This window comes from Micromys minutus (assembly GCF_963924665.1).
Source record: "Micromys minutus genome assembly, chromosome: 1".
NCBI classification, from domain to species: Eukaryota; Metazoa; Chordata; class Mammalia; order Rodentia; family Muridae; genus Micromys; species Micromys minutus.
In genome coordinates, this window is record NC_137969.1 from 35558360 (window position 1) to 35583505 (window position 25146).

General features: G+C 41.4%; 1 protein-coding gene across 3 annotated transcripts in view; it reads left to right on the forward strand.

Moving 5' to 3' along the window:
* The window catches only part of SPMIP7 (sperm microtubule inner protein 7), a gene marked incomplete at both ends in the record, with an annotated part of 41967 nt that extends 19857 nt beyond the window's left edge, over positions 1-22110 (forward strand). For all 3 annotated transcript variants that reach the window (XM_080916020.1, XM_080916021.1, XM_080916022.1), the window contains 4 exons: positions 2436-2477; positions 3433-3540; positions 15531-15638; positions 21987-22110. In XM_080916020.1, the coding sequence (XP_080772146.1) occupies positions 2436-2477; positions 3433-3540; positions 15531-15638; positions 21987-22110 (382 nt within the window). The remainder of the gene's footprint in view (positions 1-2435; positions 2478-3432; positions 3541-15530; positions 15639-21986) is intronic.
* Positions 22111-25146: the final 3036 nt, after the last annotated feature.

A 25146-nucleotide genomic window follows, 5' to 3' on the forward strand; every position in this document is an offset into this window, starting at 1 on the left:
CATTTGAAACAACATCTTTGTACTTTCACATACCCAACTATAAAAATATTCCTAGATTGGCACATCATTTGATACATACCCAGGGTTAAAAGGGGCACACCCTCTCTATCGTCTAGTTGTTTTTTATATTGATCTTCAAATGAATTGAAACAATGTAATCTCCCACCAGCTGTGGGGACAATGTTTAGAATTTTACTGATTAAAATTAATTTTTCATTCTTATGAATATGAACCTACCCTTTGTTAGAACTGCTAAATGCCTACACCTGGTTGCTGCTAATCACTGTTGTAAATGTACACATCACAAGTCACTTATTTTCATAGCTAAACCTTGCTTTTGTATATTTTGTCTGCTGTGCTGGTGGCTTGTTTGTTTTATGCTTACTCAATATAAAATGTTTATGCTTAAAAATCTGGATTAAAAACCCTTTACAGACAGCTAGAAAGATGACTTATTGAGTTCAAAAGGCAGTTGCCTTTTTCTGTAAGTACATGTGGTTCCTGAAATCTGCACAATGTAAGGAGAGAGCTCATCTTTTAAAAAGTTGCCTTCTGATCTTTACATATATGCCAAAGCATGCGTAGCAACCAAACACACACACACACACACACACACACACACACACACACACACACACACACACACATACACACACACACACACATACAAGCATACAAGCATACACAGTGAGCACATGAATGAATAAGTGTTATAAATAGAAAATTTTCTTATTAATAGTACACATGGAAATGTCTCTGGCTCATCCTTAACTTATCTATTAGAATGCTTTGTGCAGAAATGAAATATTAGTTTCTAATCAACCCCACAATGCATCAATTCTTTTCCTCAAGACTTTACTATATTGTGTGTTTTAATATAAACTCTTCCCCTTTCTGTGATGATAAAGACACCATATTCCTTTCCTTCATTCCAATAAAATACTTTAATTTGATTTTACATACATCTCTCTATAAACACTTTGATGCTCATATACTCTTAGGGTGTCAGTCAGGAATCCAGTCCATCACCATAACTAAGAAGTTCTCATTCATTTGCATGAGGAGTTTATTCAGGAGTACAGTAGATAGTGTGTGGTCTGATGTCTGCTGAGTTATAAAACTGTTTTCCAACAAATCCTGTGGCCAGTTGTGCAGAACAATGTGAGTCAAACAGGCACCAACAATGAACACAGCCCCAGGAGGCAATTACTGCACGTTCTGCTCCCATTACTGAGAATACTAAGTCTTGTGGATGAAAATGGAAAAAATAGTCTCCCCAAGGAAATGTTACCCAACACCAAGTAGTCAGCCCTGAAATCATAGACATTTAGGCAACACTAAACAAACTCACCACATTTTATTGATAAATTTAGGGGAAAGAGAGAGAGTAAATAGAAAATAAAAGAAGGTCATGACTCTGAGAGCAGGAGAGGTCATCTGAGAGGACTTGGAGGGAGGAAATGGATTCGGGGAAATGATGTAATTATATTTGCATTCAAAATGTTTTAAATAAAAATATAAATGTGCATTTTATTAAACCACATCTAAACATAATATTTGCACTTATTAAATTATAATTATTAAACTATTTATGCATGTTATATGATATATGATAAATGTATTAATAATAGATTATTAAATTATTTAAAATGCCTTGTCAAATGTGTAATAACACCTCAATGAAGATTTTAGTATACTAATTGAAGAATAATTTGTATGAGATTGGAACATTAAAGAAAAAAATAGGCTTTGCATCCACAAAGCAAACTAGAATTATTGATAATATCACTCAAGTACTTAAATAAATAAAATATATGACTGAGTTCATATTTTGTTCTGCATATCTCCAAGTCATAACCTTCCTGACTCATCCCCCCAGTGCTAGAATCATGAGCTTGTGCCAAGCAAGGAGCACAGCTTCATGTGCCTCGTTCATGAATGAGTGTTCATGAAAGTCTTGGATATTGATCAAAACATGTTACTTGCGTCTTTTAACGGGGTCCTTATGAATTTGCTGCATTTTAGGAACTTGGGGGTGACAAATGAGACATCAGTTGAAAGCTACTCTTCTTATCAATGCCCCTTCTCTGAACTCACTAGAACAGGGCATCATTCATCTTGGAGCTACTGAACTTTGTCCCAGGAACTTACATCCTGTGTATAAATGCTCATAACAGTTTTTTTGTCAATTCTAAGATCTAAAAGCAGTCAACACACCTCTCAGCAGAGTTGACAGGACAGACAGCCATTCTAAAGTGTTAAAGAGCAATGGACCACGCTAAAACCACTCGGCTGTTTCTAAAACAGAACTTTAGGGGTCAATTTCTGTATCTCTGAAGGTCTTTCAATTTTAGTACTGTTATAGTAATTTGGTAATTATTTAAAATATCAATAACTCAATTGCCCATTCTTTTTTTTTTTTTTCTTTTTCTAAGTGTGAGTCCAAGTTCTAGGAGTAAATATCTTCCTCTGTATACGTAAGTGACATTTCTCGTTGCTTTAAAATACGCTGCATTTAGCTCTAATTGCACTTCCTCCTTCTGTGCTTTCAGGCCACTCTAAATTCACACATGTGTTCTAACACCCTCCACCGTGTTTCCAGCACAGTGGAAGTGTTATCAAAAGTTTATTAGAGATTTTGATTAAATTATAAAATGAAGAGTGACACATTGTCTCTGTTTCTCGATGGGTTGTTTTATGAAAGAAAATAACTTTTTTTTGTCATGTCCATCAGAAACCACATGTAATTGGTAAAACTGAACTCTCGGAAGGAAAATCCCACCCTTCCCTACTGTCACTCAGGCTCTGTCAGGGACAGAAGTGTATTGTTAATTTTCAGCCATATCCCTCACCCTGCCCTTTTGTTCTTAGTTTGAAGGGTCATCTTGAAATGAAGGAGGTGTGAGGACACAGAGGACTGACCCAGGCTTTCATCAGGGCTTCCTTGTCCTTCCTGTTCTCCAGTGGAGCTAACTGGTGCTTTAACCATACTGCCAGAAGCCCTTGCGACTTGACCTGCCAATGTGGTCAGCCTTCTGACCTTCTCTGAGAGCTTTTCATCACTGTGGCCTAGGTTACTGACACCTGCCTAGACTCCGGTCCCCATAGGCGCCTTACTGTCTCCAGCAGATTCCAACACCAGCCCACCCACCCCGATGCCCTGCCTTCCACCTTGTTCTTAAGCAGCAGAAGCCCAGCTTCTGAACTCCAAGAGCCTGTGCAGCTTCCACTGTCCCTCCTACTCAACTCTCTGATCCCAGTGTAGAGGACTGACATTCAGAGGACAATACCTTTCTTGTTTCTCATTCCAGTAGCCATCTGACACCATATTTTCTTTCTTGTGCTTTTGATCTTTCTGACAGACAAAACATCCCTTATTTGCTTTGCCCAACTAATCTGAGTTTTCTACACCGTTACTATTCCCTGCAACAGTGGCCATGTACAGAGCACAAATGCTGACAACGTGGACAACCCCTACGGAGATATCAAGTCTGTGGCCAGTCCCCGGCACTCTAAGCTGCCCTATACGAACACAGGCCGGTAAGTGCCCATCCCACCTATATCCTGTCACTAAGGATGAAACTTGCTGGCAGAGTTACAAAGGAAAGGGAAAGAAATGGCCTAACTTGTTATTAACCAAAACTTACAAAGAAGGATGTGAATTTCCTGAAAGAAATAGTCACCTGTACAAGATGACAGTTTCGGGACTCACCTGGGGTTCCTTGAGCAAGTCACTTCATCCCTGTGACTTCAGTGTCTCCATCTGAAACTTGCGTCACAAAATGCCACCAGGGACTGAGAGCATGTGTAAAGGACTCTGGTCCTCAGTCCTTGGATTTTGTAATCATCAATACTGAGTGCACCGCTTTGTCTGGTGTCCTCATATGTTAACAGATTCTATATTCGCTAAATGGGCATAAGATGGCAGAAACGACAGGTACATCAGCCTTAGCCACAAAGGAAAATTTATAGAACCACTTTTAAAATAAGATTCAAGATTACTCAGTCTTTTTCAAGATCAGACATTCTGAAGCTGGAGAGACGGCTCAGTGCTTACGGGAGGTTTGGACTCTTGTAGAGGACCCAGCTTTGGTCCCCAGGTCACACACTCACAACCACTTGCTTCTCCAGCTCCAGAGGATTAGAGTTCCTATTCTGGACCCCAGCACCCACATGCCTGTGGTGCACACACACAGATGCATGTATAAATAAAAATAAATCTATTTTAAAAACCCAAACCATCTAGCAGTCCATCCTAAAGTTACACCAAGTTATATTTACATGCTAAGAACGATGCTGTGAGACTACTAAAAGTCTGACTCTCATAACTGAGTCATAATGTTTCGATGAAAGCAGAAAGCTCTGTCTGTATGGTGAGCCATGCAGTTCGCAACAGACACAGTCTGCAGTCTGAGCCTGTGTGCTTCAGTGCTGGCTTTGCATGGCAGGATGGCGTGAGCAGTGCAAAGGGCTCGTGGTGTGTGCTTAGAACCGAGGCAGTGGTCAAGCCAAACGGTGACGCGTGGGTCATCCTGCCTCAACCACCTCAGGTTTATTACAAGTTGATGGTGAGTCAGTATTGGGTGATGGTGCCTTCTGAAACGTTCTATTATTACCAAATGTTTATGATGCCCACATTCAGTAATATGACATATGACTCGTGATGCACAGTCTAAGAAACTGGGCCATGGAATCTGTATACTCCAACAAACCCTCTTTGACCTAAGATTGCATAAGCCCATCCTAAGTTATTCTCACTTGGTAACACACTGTGCTATGGGATTGGAACTCTTCTGGTTCCAGGGATCCTGGGCCTGACTCGTGGTTCTGTGCTGCACCCTGGCAACCTAACAGAGTACTAGATCACATAAAGTTAGCCAGTGAAATGATTCCCATTCAAACTCAGGGCACACTTTCTACTGACTACATCCCACTTTTTCACCTCATAGTAAAGTCAGAAAAGAAGTTAAACCACTGCACATCCCTCTCTATTGGATACTATAAAATGTTTCCAGTGTTACCTTAGTTTCTTCCTATTGTAACCTTAGTTACTTTCCTATTGTACCCTTACTTACTTTCCTACTGCTACAATAGAAATACCATGACCAAGGCAACTTGCAGTAGGGAGAGTTAATTTGGGCTTCAGTTCCAGATAAATAAGGGTGGATCATGGCTGAGGGGAAGCAGCTGGACCAGCGAGCTGAGAGCTCACTAGACGAACATAAAGGAGACAGAAAGAGCATGTGAGCTGGTGAGAGGCTTTGAAGACTCAGAGCTGGGGTTCAATGATGTACTTCCTTCAGAAAAGTCAGACCTCCTAAACTGCCCAAAGAGTGCCACGGACTGGGGACCAAATAATAAAATAACCTAGACTGGAAAGGACATCTTGTTCGGCATCCACAGATGTTACTGTCTGTTATAAAGTATACAGCATATACGAACAGGCTCAGAGCTTTTGGTCTAGGGACAGAGGATTTGGTTCCAAAGGCCTGCAGATGTTGAAACTTAAGGATGCTCAGATTCATACATAAAATGCTTAAATATTCAGTCAAACATAGTGTGCGTCCTCCCTAGCTAGCACACTGCACATGCATCCAAGTTGCTGTCACACTGCACTGTTTAGACACAAAGACAAAAAAAGGTCGTTTTGAGGGACACATTTTAAAGATCACGTTGTTTATCCAGTTATCTGAAACAGAGGTTCTGTTATCCTTCTTCCTCTGAGCCATAGAAGTGTCAAATATAAAAGAAATTCTCACGTTGGTGTCCATGATTGGCAGCTGTTACCAAGGACTTTATTTAGTCATGGCATAAACTGTCACAACTGGCTGAATGCTCATGAGTTTTATTTTTTAAAACATGTTATGCTCACAAACCAATGTAGATACATTTCTTATTGGATCACCTTCTGCTATCTTCTGTTGTTTCATAGATTTTGTTGGTTTTTTTAAATCTCCTGTTACTTGTTTACTTATTTCTATTATTAATTTAACCTAATTCTTTTTCCTCTCTGTCCGGTATACAATATCTTTCAAAAATACCTTTACCTTTAGTCCACTTACATAAATGGTTTTATCAAAGAATTTAAGCATACCTAGGGCTAGAAGCAATGCTAAGATCTGTCCTAATGCAAAATAGAAAAGAATTTGCCTCCAACAACCTAAAAATCATGGTGGATAGGCATTACACACACACACACACACACACACACACACACACACACACACACACACACATGTTTTTTGACCCATGACTGTTGAGAAGTCATTTTTACGTGTATCCCTCCAAAGGCTGATGAAGTCTGCCGCCATTTGTCAAGTCTCAAGAAACCAATGTAAAAGTGCACCATAAATTCTGCAAGGAAACCATTGCTATTTAAACAATAATTCCTTTAAAAATTAAAATGAAGAACTTGAAAGGAGAAAACCAATCTTAGAGTGTTTATGAAGCATAAGATTTTGATAATGGTTATTTTTATTTGAGTATATTCTTATATTTTGAAATGTTTTGTGAAGCAATCTTGCTTTGGGGGAAAAACAAACAAACCTTTTTTGGGGTGATCCTTAAATGATCTGCAGCAAAATTAGAAGCCATTTAATTTTTTAAATGTAAAACCAGGACTTTTGTTTTGTTTTTGGGAGAATTTGGGAGGGTGTTCTTTACCTTATCTTGCTGATATCTTGTGTTTTAAGAGACAACTGACATGTAGCTGTGTTTCTCCAATATGAGCGCTAGAGGGCGTCCCAGGATGCAAAGTTTCTTCTCGTGATTGATTTTCTGTTTTTCAACAGAATCCTAACCTTTTAACACAACAAATGTTTTCCATTTTTATCATGAATTGTTTATGGATGCCGTGACACACGGTGTCGTTCTTAATACATTCATCTGCGTAGTAAATGTCTGTATGTTTGTCCACGCCGACCTCGAGAAATAGATTTCTAGTGAACTCTTCTGAACCCCTGTGCTCTGTGCCCCAGGAACCTCGCCTCTCCTTCTACGCTTCAACCCAGAAGCTCCACGTCTGGCTTTGTGCTGATCTCGCGCTTGCCCCTTGGTGGATGGTCTCAAATTAAATGTTATGTATTTTTGCAAAATTATAGAATGTATAAAATATGTCTTTATCTCCATAAAGTCTCAAGTCTAGAAATTCAAATTTTTATTTTGCACCAAGTAGAAGAAAACAAACAAGCAAACAAACCGATGTTTTATTCAAAAGTAAGCATGACTTTCTTTGAAGCTTCACAGTTTAAAAGAACTTCTTACTTAAAAGCACCCTGTGATGTTATCTTTATGATGTTTAACCATGCCCTTACATTTACCATGATGCCGTCCTTCAGCAATGAGAAACATTACTCAGTAGACTTACAGTATCTTGATCCACACCCCACGCCCCCACCCCACTCCCAGCCCTGGGGGGACATTATCTTTCTAACTTCCTTCAGGGAGTTTCTCTCTTTCTTTCTTCCTCCCTCCCTCAATCTCCTGCTTCTCCTCCCAGTCCTCCTCCTCTCCCTCTAACTCCTCTTCTCCTAGTTATCAGGTCATCTGGTCTACACTGGTAAGGAACACTTCAAGAATTTAAAATATTTATTATTTCTGCTGCAGAATTGAATCTGATCATTATAAGAATTGAGGGCAGAAAATAGCAGTAAACATAAACCCAAGCTCTTCCATGAGAACATAAGTGCTATTAGACTCTAACCTTTCCTGCTTATCACATGCCCCACTCACTCTTGATGTGTTTTGCCACAGGGAGCACCCTTCCCTGTAATAAAACACAGGGAGCACCTACCACTGTGGTATGGCACAGGGAGTACTCATACTGTGATATGACATAGGGAGTACCTTTCACTGTGATATGACACAGGGAGCACCCTTCCCTGTAATAAAACACAGGGAGCACCTTTCACTGTGATATGATACTGGAAGCACCCTCAATGTGATATGACACAGGGAGCATCCACCACTGTGATATGACACAGGGAGCACCCATTACTGTGATATGACACAGGGAGCACCCATCACTGTGATATGACACAGGGAGCACCCATCACTGTGATATGACACAGGGAGCACCCATTACTGTAATATGTCACATGGAGCACCTACCACTGTGATATGACACAGGGAGCACCCACCACTGTAATATGTCAGGGAGCACCTACCACTGTGATATAACACAGGGAGCACCCACCACTGTAATATGTCACAGGGAGCACCTACCACTGTGATATGACACAGGAGCACCCATCACTGTGATATGACACAGGGAGCACCTACCACTGTGATATGACACAGGAGCACCCATCACTGTGATATGACACAGGGAGCATGTACCACCTCTACATTATAAAATAATTGTGAAATAGACTTTCCTAAACCCCATTTCTGCTCTTTCAGATGTACTGCATTTGACTGATATAAATTCATACATAAATTACTTCCTTTCTCTTTTCCCAATTTACATAATCCTCCCAAATATTTTTACATATGTCTTTCATAACATAAAATTATTTACTTAATGGAGATTTCTTGGAGTAGATTACAAGGTAAAAATTTACAAGCATTCGCAAACCTCTTGTTTAGTCATTTTCCCGAGCTGATATAACTCTCATGTTTCTGTTCATCTCTAGCATTAGCATAGCTCATCACCTTTTAACTTCTACATATCCTGATATAACAATAATCCAACTATTCTTTATGGAAAGTAAACTCTCTCTGGCTTTTAATATCAGTGTTGGAGATTTGATGATCCTTCATCTCTGTGTCAAAGAAGTCTGTGATCTGTGTGTACGGTGTGTCTATATTCACACATAGAGTTTGCATGCATGTAAATTTAAGTAAACACTGATCATTTTCTTCATAATTCATCTAATGGTTGCATAATATTCCTCTGTGAGACTACATCAAGGTTAAATCGCCCAACTTCTCACCAAAAAACATTTAAAAAATAACTTCTGCATATACTTTTGCAAAATTAAACCTACATGTATGTATAAAACATCCATACAAACAGAATTATGACATGTTTTCTTGTTATAAATAAGTTTCCTGTATTGGCACCTATGCCCAGATATCAAGACATTGAACATTAAGGAATTTATAGCTTGAATGTAGGTCAGGAACCAAGAGGATCCAAACTATCCATAAGATATAACAGGAATTCAGAATAGCCACATTGACATTTCAACACCTTTCCTGAACATAGGTGATAGTCAGGAACTTCTTTAAATTATATAATGAACCCCCATTTCTATGCTACATCATACAGAAAATTTATGGTGCACTTTTACATTGGTTTCTTGAGACTTGACAAATGGCGGCAGACTTCATCAGCCTTTGGAGGGATACACGTAAAAATGACAACCCTGAATCTAAGGGCAGTTCCTTTGGTGATTGCTCCATGAGCCCATGTCTCCACCACAGCCAGGAGTGGTCAGGACAGAGAATAAGATTGGACACGCTCAGTGCCCAGTAGCATCCTGTCCAATCTCTGTCCTAAGAAAAGGGGAGAGTTACCCGAAGTGTCTTTTCTTTCCCAATGGAGTAGAAAGAGCAGAGAGCCCTTGGCACCTGGCCTAGGAGCACATGGCCTTAAGTTTCCCAGAGAAGAGTGAGGATGGCCTATGAGGGAGGTCCAGGTCATAGACCACTACCCCATCACAACTAAGAACATCATCTGTTATAGAAGGTGATGATCTCACAACTGCCTCTGCTTCCTCAATGTGGGGGTGTCTGTAAGGACACATCAGCCAATAAAGACGAATTGTTCAACATAGATTCCCAGTCAGCCCCTGGAGAAGGTCTGGAGTGACCAAGGGAGATCTGCAGCAGTTCAGTGGAGTGCTCTCAGCCTTACAGAACTCACCCCACAGCCCAAGCTAAGACTCACTCTGACTACCTGTTCCCAGTGTCAGCCTGTTCTCCTGCCGCCAGACACCTTGGTCTTCCCAGAACTCTTACACAACTACTCTCTCCTTTATTCTTCAAACAGTATGAGCAACCAGAGGCACAGAAACCAATTCTGTTCCCTTTCTGCAGACAAGGAGGATGAGGTCAGAGAAAATGGTATGAGGAGCCCCAGATGGCTGATTTCAGGGTCAGTGAGGTTACATTAGTTAATGGCTCTCCTAACCATTCATCAAATGCCTGTCCTTAACACGTGGACTACAGAGCTGTGCATCCTGCACGGAGCTGGCTATTGAGAGTCATCCTTAACTAGAAGAAAAATGTTGAGGCATGCTATCCCTTTGTCTCCTTGTAAATAGAAGGTGTAAAAAGTGAAGAGAACACAAAAAAAATATATCCAAGGAATGGTAATAATAGCAACAAAATTACAAACTCCTAAAAATGGTTGGAACACCTAACTTAAGGCATTCAGGAAAATTCATCTCCTCACAAAGTAGTAAAAGAAATCATTGAATTTATCACAATTCTAAATACACTCTCTCTGTCCTTCTTTCCTTTTTTATATGTTGGGCTTTTTCTTCCTTTCGTCCACTGAGCCTGTCCTTTTCTCTCTCATCCACTTGCCCTCTTGCCCTCAGTGGCCTCCCCTCCCCCATCCCACATCATTCCTTTTGTCGATTCTGCATATGAAGACCAAGAAGCCATGGTCCACAGTCATTCCTCAGCTGTACCACATGGCTTCAGGGTCTTGCGATGAAGGGGCAGTGACCCTGGATAGAGTACAGTAAAGATGAGGATGGCTCAGAAAGTTTTCATTGGAACTGGATGTGAGGAACTGGAAAGTTGGCTCTGTAGCTAAAACATGCGTTGCTCTTCCAAAGGACGTGAGTTCCTTCCCAGCACCTATATTAGACAGCTCACAGCAGTCTACATCTCCGACTTCAGGGGATCCAAAGCTGCCTTCTGGCCTCTGTGGGCAGTACACTCACATTCACTTCACATTCACATAAGACAAAAAATCTTTGTTAAATGTAAGTGAATTTAAAATTAAATCTTTTAGTAAAAGAAAAATGTAGATTAAGTGGACATAATGTCTCACATTTGGAAGCCCCATGCTCAAGAGGCCCATGGGGAAAGATTACAAGAGGCCTGGACTACATAGTAAGTTTTGGGCAGAAAAAATAATAATTTTAGTGTCTCAGGTAACCTCTCTGTTTGGAGAGGTTCCCCAGAGTAAAATCAGTGATAAACGTTTCATTGGCTACCTTCTTGCTTTGATACCGTGGTCTGTACCCACTTAGGTTCTCTGAGCCTCCACGTGTTTAATTTCCTCACATAGGTTGGCTGAATGTGTAACTCAGCAGCAGAGAACTTGTTTAGTGTGCATGATGTCCTAGGTTTGGTCCCCAGTACCACAGTGGAGAAGCATATATGTGTTTACATCATCTTCCTGGCTCAGCTGAGAACCGTCCAGGATCTTTCTCATGCAGTCCCCTGCACGACCTCGAATGCCCAGGATGGAAACTGGTCCTGATGCTAGAAGTTTGCTTGTCTTCAAGCATATTACCTAGACTTTGCCTCTGTTCTTTCCTGGAATGTGTGCACATGATACAATATAAGGTATACAATTATGCAGAAAATTGCCTAGGTTATGAGTCATTTTAAAGAGTATTTGTTGTACACAGTGTGTATTAAGCCTGTAGCACACTGGAAAATCTGTATATTAGCTGAATCTTTGACCATACAGTCTACACACCACATGACTTTCCCCATACCATATGTAGAATATATTTTTCTCATTTTCTAATGTAAGTAAATTCATTTACTTTTGAGCAAATTAAGTATATTTCCCTCACTTTTTGGTTAATCTCTAAGTATATGCATGTGTGTATAAAACTGTGATGAACTGGACTTAGTGTCTCACACCTAAAAGCCCAACACTCGGGAAACTTATGCAGGAAAAATTGCTAATATTGCTGATTTACGTTCTGAAGTCATTTTAAAAGATTTTATTATGCTTTATTGAGATGAAACAATCAACTTAGCTAACAAAAATATTCACACGAAACAAAAAAACGAGACCACTGAAGACATTCGAGCTCAGAAGATGGGGGCAAGTCCAGGAAGCTGAAAGCAAAGATGAAAACAAATGGAGAGTCTGTGCAAATGAGGTGCAATTCTGGTCTGTTTCCACATGGGCAGGTAGGGTTCTTTACACAGGCAGCAAATGTCAAGATCCATTCCATTGTCTCTGTGCCTTTCCTGCTTTCTTTCCTTCATCTGAAAAACACCCCTTCCCAGAAGCAGCTTCAGTATCCCAGAAAGTCATCTTTAAATCTATATATCTACATATACGTCTATATAAGGTTGCATTTATATGCCAAGTGCATATATATACTTATACTACAATGGGGCAACAGTGCTCTTTTGCACTGTCCCGGTAGGCCAGGGTGAAGGGAAATACATTTAGCATGAGCGTGGGTGAGAACTTTCATTTTCAAATATTTTAGCGCTTTATTATGCAGCCGAATTCATCTTCAGCATACGCAGCTAGTTGGTCTACTAGTTACGTAGTATGTCATTGTTGTTAGAGAAGATGGATCATAGAACAACAGCCTTTGTAAAGTAACATAAATGCCAGTTCAGGTCAGTAAGTCCACAAGGCACAGAGGCGCACAGAGCTGGGTGACGTTTAGATGAAGCCCCTCTCATGACTGACACCTTGCCCGTGTCCGTCTCTCTGGCACCCGAGCTGCCAGGCTGAGGGCAACGACTTCACAAGCACTTTACTTCTGCAGGTGTTTCAGAGGCAGTGGAAAAACCTGTCACACAGATGGAGGGGATTTCCTTGGTAACATGCATGGAAGCTTCAAAGAATGCTTGGGGGAAGAGACACACACACCCCAGTGGTTTGGCCTCATTTTTGGTATCTCTCCACCTTACAGCTAAACTTTAAGAAACTCCCGAGAAATCCCAAGGGACACTGCCCAGAACTTGCTCCTTAGAGGTCCTCCCAACTGACTTTACCAAGTGGCTTCACGGCAGGTTCCTGATTCTCAATCCAAAATTCTGGAACCTTTGAGAAATGATAGCTACCAAGCCCAGATTCCCAGACCCTGTCATTCCCGACTTAGTCAGAGTAGAGGAAGCTGGTACACAAACCACCATCTTTTTTAACAGCCAAGGACTTCAGTGAGCGGATCAATCGGCGAGTCTTTGTGGCGCGTGTACTGTATAAATTTTGTATTCTCCAACTCTGAGGCTTTCAGTTTGTAAATATTTTATTTTTTAATTTATCCCATCTCTATTTTTTTTTTCAACTGCAGTTGGCTGGACTGGGGCCCAGAAGCTTTTCTGAGTGTTGAAGGCATCTCATGGGCGGTGAGGGGGTAGACAGGCCTGCAGAAGCTCGCCTCTCAGTCCTCTCAGTGCAGGCCCTGGTTTTTTGCTCTTCTTTTTTTCGAGCCTCAGATAACATGTCAGTTCATACCCTGACCTGTAACTCTTGATGTGATTTTCCTTTGTTTTTAAATGTGGAGGCTTTAAGCCAGTGGGTCATCAACTCACAAGACATCTGTGAGCTTTATTAGAGCAACTTCCTGCTTGCTACATAATTTTTCCATCACATTCTGATGCTAACAGCAGATCAACCTAGGAAAAACATCAAGGAATTTCAGGGTGAACTATAATTGCTTCTCCCGGCCTTTAGGTAATATTACCACCTAACGTCATGGTTGAGGCAACAGTATGCTGGTAGAGTTTAACCAGACGCCGGATCTCGGGGATGATGACAGGAACCACGTGACCTCTGTTTTCACCCTGACACCGGAGCATGCATTTAGCTCACTAGCATCCTTTTTGTTTTCCTGTCATCTGACATTTTAAGGACTGTATTAGTCTAATCTCTGTCAATAAAAAAACATGCCTGAGATAAGATATCAACTATAAGGGGAATATATATACATATATATGTGTATATGTACATCCACATATGTATGTGTATATGTATTTATATATGGATGTATTTATATACACACACACACACACACACTTACATATATATGTTCATAGTACTAGAAGCTTCAATCCATAGTCCTCAGCCATGTTCCTTTGGATCTGCGATCACACAGTTTAATGTGGAAGTAGCGAATCCTGGAGAAGTCTGTTCAGATCGCAACCAGGATACAGAGAATGATCAACCCCCAGCAGCCTTCTATAAGCACTCCCCATGTAACCTAACTCTGCTTCTATGGGCCCTATATCCCAAAAGGTTCTACCACCTTCTCAGGGTACCCCAAGCTAAAAATCAGTCTGTCAATACATGAAAGGCTGTTGGATGGCATTTAAAATACGGCCTATAATGAGGAGCATCAACCTCCCTTAAGCTCCCTTTTGCAAAATGTCTCGCGGCTAAATCATTCCCAGAAAAACTTTTGTTGGGCGCATTGTCTACAAGGAAAGGACATAGCCGAGACATTCACAGAAGAGTCCTCCTTGGGTGGACATTGGGCTGTTGCTTCTACCTTGCATTGTTTCGTCTTGGAGTCCATTTCAGATAAGAAATAAACATGGGATATCATGTTCTAAAAAAAGGTCACCAGGAAAGGGAGGCACAAACCACAGAGTTGAAAAGAGGCAACTCGGGTGACAATGGTGGCTGTGCTTTGTCTGCACTGAGACAGCAGCAGGCTGTGGCTGAGGTGCTTATGGGTATCAGCTCTGGGCTTGGATGCTTGCATTGTGCCCAAGCTATTTGGTGTACTATTAAGTCTTGTTCTCTTGGGTTCCCGATAGTTAAGGCAGCCATGTTATAAGCAGCTGCCACTCCCCCCAAGCTTGAGCCTCATGTGGGGCTCTGTGCTCCAGCCTCTCCTTCTTCTTAGGAAGCCATCTGAGTAAACAATTTTAAGTCTTAAGGCAAACATATTAGCGATTCTTCATGTTTTCCTGAATGACTGAGTTAAATTATTCAAGATTCCCAGTTGACTGCCTTTGCTACAGAGGTCTTCTGTGTACACTCAACAGAACCTTTTCCTGTGTTCTTAGGTTTTCTTACTCTATCCATGGCAGGGCAAGAGAGGAGGAAACAGACCAGTGGGTAGTTTAAAATAAACAAGTCAGTGCAGTGCTACTGCACGGATTTCAGAAGAGTTTCCAGAAAAGCATCTGAAATCTAGGATATGAAGAATTATGGTGTCAAGAAATACATTTGACCAAAGGCACCAGGAGTGTAAACATAGGCATGTCTTTATTGATCTGAGAGTTCTCAGTACAAAGTTATGTGTGGCGTAGATCTGCTGTTTTCTCAGAACGAATCTTCCTTCCTTCAGTAAGCAGCTCAGCCCACCGGTAAGTCACAGACATACCTATTTTAAATGATAGTTAAAACACACTTGAAATAAGCATTTTAGCACCAGAGTCGAGATGTTGCCTAGATGTCACCTAGTGCACACCGATGTCTCCTTCCCTGGGTATACATGCAAGCCCAGGACCTTGTAAGGGAAAAACAATATGACTGCCTCTTCCTTTCTATTTTTATATGTGCATCTAGTTACTATGACTATGTCAGAAATCATTATTTTAATCTCCTTTGGTGCCCCTCTTCTCACGGTTGACTCCAGGTCTGCAAATATCCCTGGATACACTGGCAAGGTTCATTTCCCAGCCACCCACCCAACAAATTCTAATATTCCATCAACAATGCCATCATCAGATTCAGAGATGAACCGGTAAGTAGGAATCCTATTACTCAGTTTGCTCACATACATTAGAAAGAGAAATGATAATTATGGCTATTCCATTAAAGAACAATTAAATACTAAGTGTAAATTTGCAGCGCTTAAGAAAAATGGAGAGACAAGTCCAAAAGAAAGAAAGCAGTTCATTTTTTTTTCTACTGAGAGAAACCGGACTCCGAACTGAACTGAACTGCCTTGAGGGGAAAGATTGCAGGTTAATGGTCCTGTTGACAGTACTAATGGCCATCACTCTAGGCTCTTATTCAGAGCATATTGTGAAAAGACATCTTCACCTCTGAGACCCCCCCAGTTGTGTACATACATCATTAATCGACTATTATCAATGATGCATTCTACCTAGTGTGTGTAACAGGAGCTGTGTATTCCTTTCTTGTGAATGTCTTTTCATAAAAAATATAATTAAAAATCCGTCCAAATTCACAAGTATTTCAATGCCCGTGTGTGCACATGGAAACAGAAGGCAGTGGATGGAGAACGTGGAAGAGTACTTTGTTGGCAGTCAGTAGTGGGAGGCGGCCCACTGTTCTCATCATACCTCAAGTTTGTAAGCACTTGGCAGAGGTCTTGGTTTTGAACTGAAAGGACTACACAGTTCTGAACATTCCCGTGTTACCTGAGTCTCAGACAGGCATGTGCCAGTGAACAGCTATGACGGACGTTCCTGGTTATTGACCCAAATAACGACTGTGTGTGTGTGTGTGTGTGTGTGTGTGTGTGTGTGTGTTTAATATGCCTTAAACAGCTCACTGGCTGAACCACTTCCAAACCTCCACGTGGATAACACACTCCCCTCCAATATTTCTACAGAGTCATTACTTACTAAAGCCTGCATTCCAGCTTGGCTACCTGGGACCCAGATCTGCAGCGCTCTTGGGCTGAGTTCTCCAGCACCCGCACAATGGCTATGTTCTCTGTCTGGCACACCTCAGGTGTAGCTTCTACTCCTCTCCCAACATGGCCACTCTGCCCCTTCCTCCTTAGTCCCTTGCCTGAAAATCCTAAAGTCCTGCCTCTGTCCCCATGCCCAGCCATTGGCCACCTGCAATTTTATTTATCAATCAAAGCCAACTGGGGGCAGGGTCCCTCAGTGTCTTACACGCAGATGTTCAGGTTCTCATGTAACATGATACATGCAGCATTAGACGAAATCAACAACATCTCCCCACAAGCACACCCTTTTTCTCTATATCACATTTGCTCTGTAGGGGAATATTCCATTTATCACACATGTATCTCCACACTTAAATCTAGAATTATGAAACAAACACTAAAGAAAACGTAAGAGGGCCAGACACGGTGGCACATGTCTGTAATACCCACCACTCACTTGGAAGGCATGGATGGGCAGTATCTCTATGAGTTCAAGGCCAGCCTAGTCTACAGAGAGAGTCCCAGGACAGTCAGGGATACATAGTAAGACCCTGTCTCAAAACAAATACCACAAGCAACTGTATAGAATAATTTGGGAGTTCTGGCTAATGTCATAATAATAATAGGAAAGCAGGCTAATGTCATAAACATGTCATTACGAGGTGGTGTCCTAATGCTGGCATCTGCAGTCTGCAGTCTGTGGTTAGCAGAGGACTTCTGAGGACTGAGGCTAGGATTTGACCAATAGGTGGAGCTCCTCTTTCCAGAGGCTGCATCTGTAAATGAGAACAACATCCACAAGGAGGGTCACCCAGCTGCTCATTTTGTTATTCATTCATCCATTTTTGTTTAATTCACATGTTCTCTGGTCATATTGTCGAATAATGGTTGGGTCCCGGCAATTTCTAGGACCACAACCTGTTCACAGGGAGTGAGCAAGAAACTGAACAGGAAATAAACTGCCCCAAAGGATGACTCCCAGAACTGTTACAGGATAGTCATCTTTCACATTCAGATGCCATTACTGTCTGGATACCCAACTAGGAAGGGGCTCTTACCAAATCACGGTTCACACTGAGGAAACTGAGGCACATACAAGCTGCAAGGATTTGTGGGATTGCTGAAAAATATCCTACAGTAGAATTGCTTCAAGGAATGACTATTGGAAGGGAAGGGTCTCAGATGTTTGAGGGTCATGGTACAGCTTTCCTACAAAGGGTAGGAGAGAATTTTAGAAAAATGTCTAGGGTCACCTTAAGCCTTCTGTGTATTATCCATCCCACAAGGCTTTTCTGTAAGTGCAACATTTGTGGATAGGAAAGGTATCATTTGACAGTGGGCTTTTTCACCATATCTAAATTTCTAGTTTGACAGCCATATTTGATGCCCAGCCATCTGGTCCTAAACATCACAATAAGAAACCAGTACCTTTCAAGATTATAGTTGAAATTTGACTTGGTTTACTTCTAAACCATTTTTTTCTAATATATTAAGCATAACTAAAAAATAAAATTCACTATACATATCTTAAGAAATGTGGTGTTATAGAATACATATATAGAGGATGAAATGTTAAATATGGTCAAGCAGATGAATAAGTTCGTCATTTCAGCTATCTACTCCCAACGGCAAGAACAACTAAAATCTACCCAGGAAGCAAAATTTTTGAATGCAGTGCCCATTAGCCCCATGTATGGCTATTACCCATTAGCCCTCATGTTATATTCTTATCTAGTGCCATGGCTTGTCCTCTGACCAGCATCTCTCCATTTCCTCCTACCAGTTCATCCTTTCTAACCCCTCTCTCTGCTTTGGTGTGTGTGTGTGTGTGTGTGTGTGTGTGTGTATGTATATGTATATGTGTGTGTGAGTAATTATGCCATATCTTTCTTCTACTTCTAAATTGTTGATTTAGCATATGTTCTTTAGGTTTGCCTGCATTATGGCAAATGTGAGCGTCTCCTTTAATATTACTCAACCTCTTTTCTAAGAGTAGAGAATATCCCAGGGGGATTTTAATTTGTATAGTTATATCACTAACTCACAGATAAATAGGTATCTGGGTTATTCCATATCTTGGCTATTAAAGACAGTGATGAACATGTGATATAAATGTGTCTTTGAAGCGGTTCTCTTATCCGTGGATGCCTATGCTACTAACATGGATTGCTGGATCATCTCAGAACTCCATTTCTTACATGACCAGGCTCCCCATTCTGTTTTACACAATGACTGCACCTATCTACAGTCCTTCCTTCCCAGTGTCACCACTGTCCCCCTGTCTTTTCTCCTTTTGACAAGAGTCCTCCTAGTGAGAATGAGACAATATCTCATTGAGATTTTATATTTGCATTCTCTGGTCATTTGTGATTTAGAAATTTTTCTCATACTTTTATTTTCACAATTTGGTCCTTTTTTAAAAAGAAAATCAATGCAGGTCCTTTAGTCACTGATGGGTTTTGTGGTTGAGTTGCATTTGTTGGTTGGTTGGTTGGTTGGTTGGTTGGTTGGTTGGTTGGTTGGTTGATTGGTATGTCTTGGATATTAAGCCTTTATAAGACACTGAGGTCACAAGTATTTTTCCCAATCTGTAGGTTCCCTTCTCTTTTTGTTGTTTCTTTATCCTTTTATAAGCTTCAGTAGCCCCAGCTTTTGCTGTGATATCCAAGGTATCACTGCAAAGGTCAATGTCAAGGCACATTTTCCATGTTACATATAAATCTATTTCTGAAAGCAAGACTGAAACAATTACAATTGTGTTGCATATAAAGAACATAAACAGTGCTAACACTAAATATATCCTTGTTCCTATCAGGATACAAGAGTGAAAGGTTAAAACTTCTGGATGGCTGGTTCATGATTTCCATTACAAACTCAAAGACCCCCATTAGAGCAAATGCAGGCATTTGTCACAGCTCTCTGATTTGTTCACAATCCCCCTTAAACCCCAACTGTGTGAGGCTTTACCCAGACATCCTGTTGCTGTAACACCTTCCCACACATCCTGCACCTCTACAGAAGCAGACAATCCAACAGCAGCAAAGGCTCCTTTTGTCTTTCAGATAAACCCTGCTCTAAGCTAAAAGGTATCTCTTTGTTTTGCAATCAGAGGGGAAAAAATCCAAGTCTTTCCTAGGAATATTTTCATCTTATCGGGCTCCTGATTCTTCCAAGGCTGTCACCAACACACACTTGAATGTCATTTATTACCCTACATGCTATCTTCTGAGTTGGCTTTTCTGAGGCTCTTAATCTGAGGGTGCAGAACAATAGAAATAGGAACAAATCAGGCCAGATAGGGTTTGTGTTGTCTGAGCAGCCTACAGCACACAGTTACCCCTCACAAAAACCTTCAGCAGCTGAGGTGCTTCTGGCCTGAGAAAGGACAGTCCAAAGCAAAAGGAAGAGTGTAATTTTAAAACAACTCTGTATTGACACAGAGGGGGTGATCAAAGCTCTCCTCCATGAAGTCCCCGTCTGAGACATTTCTGTAGCATTATATGAGTGCTTTTCTGAAAATGTCCAGTTGAAAATAAAAGGCCGTATGTCTGACAACTGCATATCATACAGACTGGGGCAGCTGCTTTCCTTTTGGTTGTCTACGTGGGCTAATGCCTGTTTCCTGTTGTATTTTCTTCTGAGTGTCATGTTATCTGAGAACTCCTGAACTTCTTACTCCACTGTATGATTTCTGAGCCTTCATAATCTGTTCTTCTTTTCAGACACCTATGCCCATTTCTGCACTGGCGATACCCAAGGCTTTTGGGGGCTACACATACTCTTCTAGTCCTTTCAGCATGCCCCTGTAAAAAGACTGGCCCACCCTTATTTCCTCCTGTACTCCACCCTGCTCCCCGAGAGTCCATCACGAATTCTTTCTCTTTCTCTTTCAAGAAAATGTTCACTCGCTTGTGAAAGGCTTTGTCCTTCTCTCTCATCTTGAAATCTATTTCTGCTCATGTCTTACTTAACATCTGGCTTTCCTCTCCTTAGTGGCTACTCTCTTGACTTCTTAATGAAGCAATCTCTCTCAGTACCTTACTTTCTCTTTCTCCTATTTTGTTCCCCAACCTTATGCCATCTGAATTCTGATAGCACTGGAAAAGTGAGGGCTTCCTCTCATATTGAGAACAAATGCAGAGAAAGGAGACAGGAATCATTGACAACTCGTCACATGGAGGATAGGGACAGTGCATTTTCCAGGAGTCTTTGTGGAAGATAATACTTAGAGGCCAGCCTGGGCTTTTTAATTGCTTAAACTTTGGAGGATGCATGAAAAGGAGTCTCTGTATTGAATTTCAAGCCAAATGTAGTGAACTCAAAGTGCTTCTGGATTCATATGGGAACAGGATACAGAATAGATGGGATGGAAACAATAAGAAGAAATGCACAAGGAGAAGATGGGGGCACAGATCTGGTGGATAAGAAGGAATGGGGTATGCAAGCCCTTCTCTCAGATCGTATTTCCATTAGATTTCGGAGTTCTCTGCATGGTCCTTACTCCACGATGTTACCTGCATAGAAGCTGTGCCATTTTCTGCAACACAATTTTAAAAGAGATTACATACGTGCATACATACGTACATACATACATACATACATACATACATACATACATACATACAATATGTTAATTGCAGCCCAAATCTACTTCAGATTACATAACTGCATGGGGGTTCCTTCTCACACTGGCTCTCTAACATTTTGCTTCATACAAGCATTGTAGTATGTGAATGTGACCAACTTCATGGTGCATTCAACAGCAGAGATCTACATACACAGGGTTCTCGGGCTTCCTCACAATAATCGCTATGATGCACAACTCTGCCCGAGGGTGGTAATTTAAGGGGTACCTTACCTTCACATCAGTTCATATTTTCAGTTTTCTTTCCATCAGGCCTTAGGAAAACTTTGGTAGGGTGAATTTATTGCTACTTTGCAAACAAGCCAACTAAGGCACACAATGAGATTATAGCTGAGCAAGCAGACAGCTTGAACCCAAGGCAGACATAGGCCCTGCTCCTCAATTCAATATCTGTCCAGCCTGTGTGTGTTTCCCTCCCACCAGCCTCTCCCCAAGCCCAGGCATCTGCCTTCCCAAGCATTCTCCATAAACCTTCCTTTGCCACTTTCTTCAAGTAGACTCCATGAAAATATCCTTCTCCTTCTGAGGTATATCTACCACCTGGCTCCTTCCATCAAGAACTTCCTGCAGCAGCTTCTGGGTTGGTCTATCTCTCCTCTAAGCATTTGCTTAGAAATCTAGGATACATTTTCAGAACAGGCCATTCCCAGCCTCCTCTTGGGATATTCTCAACTCCACCTTGCCCTCGCCAGTTCCTCTATACCTTCCATTTCTCTGCATCATTAGTTGGATAAAAGTGAGGTATTTGCTTTCATGTTAACTATTTATGTCATTTTTTTCTTCCTGTTCCATTCTGATCCTAGCCTCTTACTACAAGAAATGAGAGTTGACTGCTTCTGTCACCAGGGCCCATTGTCCCAAATGGTGACAACTGTGAAGCCCTGCAACCCTTTCAACAGGAAGGAAAAAGAAACCCTTGAATACTGAAGGAGACCACACCCATGAGAGACTTCTCAGTCCAGCTGGGGAAAGGCTTTGTACAATGATGGAGGAAAAAAAAAAAAAAGAACACAGAACATTCTAAATGTGTCTGACTTTGTGAATTTGGGGTAAACAAAAAAACATGTTCAAGCCTGAGCTTGGGCTCTCTTCTCCCTGCTGGTGGCTGCTCACCTTGGTCTGTGGTCCATGGCGGTGGTTGGGACCCAGACAGCCTTGAGAAGAGGAACCTTTTCCATGCTGGAATCAGGAGCCTCCCCAAAGAATCATGAGTTTGAGATATAGAGACAATCTTGCCCAGACCCCACGTGGTAGCAGTGGGAAGGCTGATCAGTGGAGACAGACAATGACATTCTTTTAGTCACCTAGGGGACTTTATCTAGAGGCAGATAGTAAAACGGTTCTCTCTCCTCCTCCAGGATTTCTGCTGTAGAAAATGAAGCATTCCTATGCCCCCTGAGGGTCCCTAGGCAGGCAGAACCAACCATATACACCTTCAGATTAGTGTGGCCTGACTCCAACTCACTAAGAGAACATGACAGCAGAAGTGTCCCACTGTCTCCCCAGTACAGCTGTATTCATAGGTTTAGGAAGCATGTGCTTGCTAGTTTGTATACATCTGTGTGAGCCTATTTGAGTTACCAAGGACTTTTATACTCTATTTAATTTGCATTTGATGTTGCAACCGATAGTACAGTGGGTTGGCATTATACACATACCTTGCTGTTTTAAAAATAAAACACATTACAACTAAAAGTAAGGTATTTATCTGGAACTGGTATTATCTGGCTTTAGGTAACTTACCTTAACTCTGACCTATTTCTGTGCAGATTAGGTAACCTTCAATGAATTGTTCACAAACGAAACTAGACAAGGGAAAGCTCCATGTGTTTCCAGTTTTCTGACGTGCTTCTAAAAGGTTCTGTTTGGCATCTCACACTCCCCCAAAATACACAAGAGGGGAGTTTACCACAGAACACTAAATAAATATGCAAATGGCTTCAAGGGAAGCTAGAACTTTGCTTTCTCACAAAAGGAAACTGGAAATGTAGCTTCCTTTCAGCTGTGGAATGGTAAGTTGCCTTGGTAGACAAGAAAATAATTTTAACATTGACTCCTAAACTGGGATGAATGGAAAACGACCAGCCATTGGGACACACTGAAGATACTTGTCTTTTGAGAAAAAAAAAAAGTGCTTAACGTGTGCACAGATGATAGTCTAATTAGTTAAGAGACTGCAGGTCCACTATTATGGTTTGAATTTGAAACTTCCCTCAGGAGCCCTTGTGTTCTAACACTTGGTTTCCAGGTGGTGTACTACTGGGGAGCCCAATGGGCTGGAAGTGCCTCTTGGATTATAGCCTGGCCCTAAGTAAGCCTTATCTTACTTTCCTTTCTATTGCTATGATTTAAACAAAACAAAACAAAAAACAAACAAACAAAAAAAAAAAAACCAAAACCAAACAAACAAAAGAACCCACCATAACCAAAAACAACATGGGCTTATCTCATCTTGTATTTTATAGTTCATCATAAGGCAAGTCAAACCAGAAACTTGGAGCAGAAACTTGGAAGCAGAAAGCTGCGGAGGAATGCTGCTTACTGGCTTGTTCCCACTGGCTTTCTCGGTTTGTTTTCTTACTGTATTCAGGACAACTCTGAGGAAAGCACTGCCCATAGTGGGCTGAGCCCTTCAGTAGCAATTATCAATCAAGAAAATACCTCTCAGGCTTGCCCACCAGCCAATCTAATGAAGTCAATCCCTCAGCCAGAGTCACATGTTCCCAACCGATGCCACCTTGGGTGAAATTGACAAATCATCATGTGCCAGATAAATCTGATGCAACAGGATGTGAGGGAGGAACTTTTCCCTCTTACCTCCACAGCGTTGCCCACCCTACACTTTCTCTGTCATGGTAGAAGTCATTCCTCAGCCCAAGAAGCAAAGCAAGTCTTTCTTCTTTAAGTTGATTCTTCGGGTATTTTATTACAGCAATGAGAAAAATGAATTTTCAGAAGCAAATTAACATCAGACCAAGACAAAAATCTTTGATTCTGGAATATTCTTAGAGAAACACAAATGGGGTGAAATGAGCCCATCTAGCAAGCAGATCAATGAGCTACCTGACATTCAATTTACAGTAAAGATTTTGGGCAAACCACTTGTCAGAGGTGCTGCTGCTCAACCTGAGGCGCCTGCTCATCTTTCTGGGACTTTTTGTGGCAGGACAGAATAACAGGCATTGTAACATTTTGTGACATAGAACACTTCTCCATACTCTACAGTGCAGATATCAGAACCCCATCAGGGCTCTTGCACCCTTTCAAAGCTGCTTCTGAAAAGATGTTGATTTTTGTAACAACCCCATGGCCTCACTCAAAAGAAGCAGACACACTGACAGTTCATTATGCCTATATCTCAACCAGGCTTGTCAGTTGTGAAGATATAAGACACATCCTGCATACTACAGACCTAGACCATGGATCAGGTACAACCACAGAGAGTAGAGCCGTAGCCGTGGTCTTGGCCTGGGCATGAGAGATGCAGTACTGGTGCCTCTGTGGCCAGCAGTCCAGTCAAAGATGAGTGTCACAGTAGTATACACACATCTGCTCTTCAAATTATGCAACCTAGAATTGGATTATACAGACACATCAATACCCAACACACAGGCACATTTTCCTCTCATGCAATGCCCTATACACTGCTGCTCTCACAGATTTTATGTATCTATGAAACATATAAAAAATATAAGAGAGCGACATAGTAAAGAAAACCTATGCTATTAGATGCAGTTATAAATTATGGCATGCATGCCCAGCGTGGTGGTACACTCCTACAATCCCACCCACTCTGGAGGCTAAGGTAGGAGGATTACTCATTCAAGGATAGCCTGAACAATTCCACTTTTCACAAAATATTTTTTAAAGGAGCAGAAGTATCGTCTCGATGGTAGAACACTTGTCTAGCTGGCTGCTAAGCTTATTCGAGGCCCTGGCTCATCCGCAAGAGAAGTGTATGTT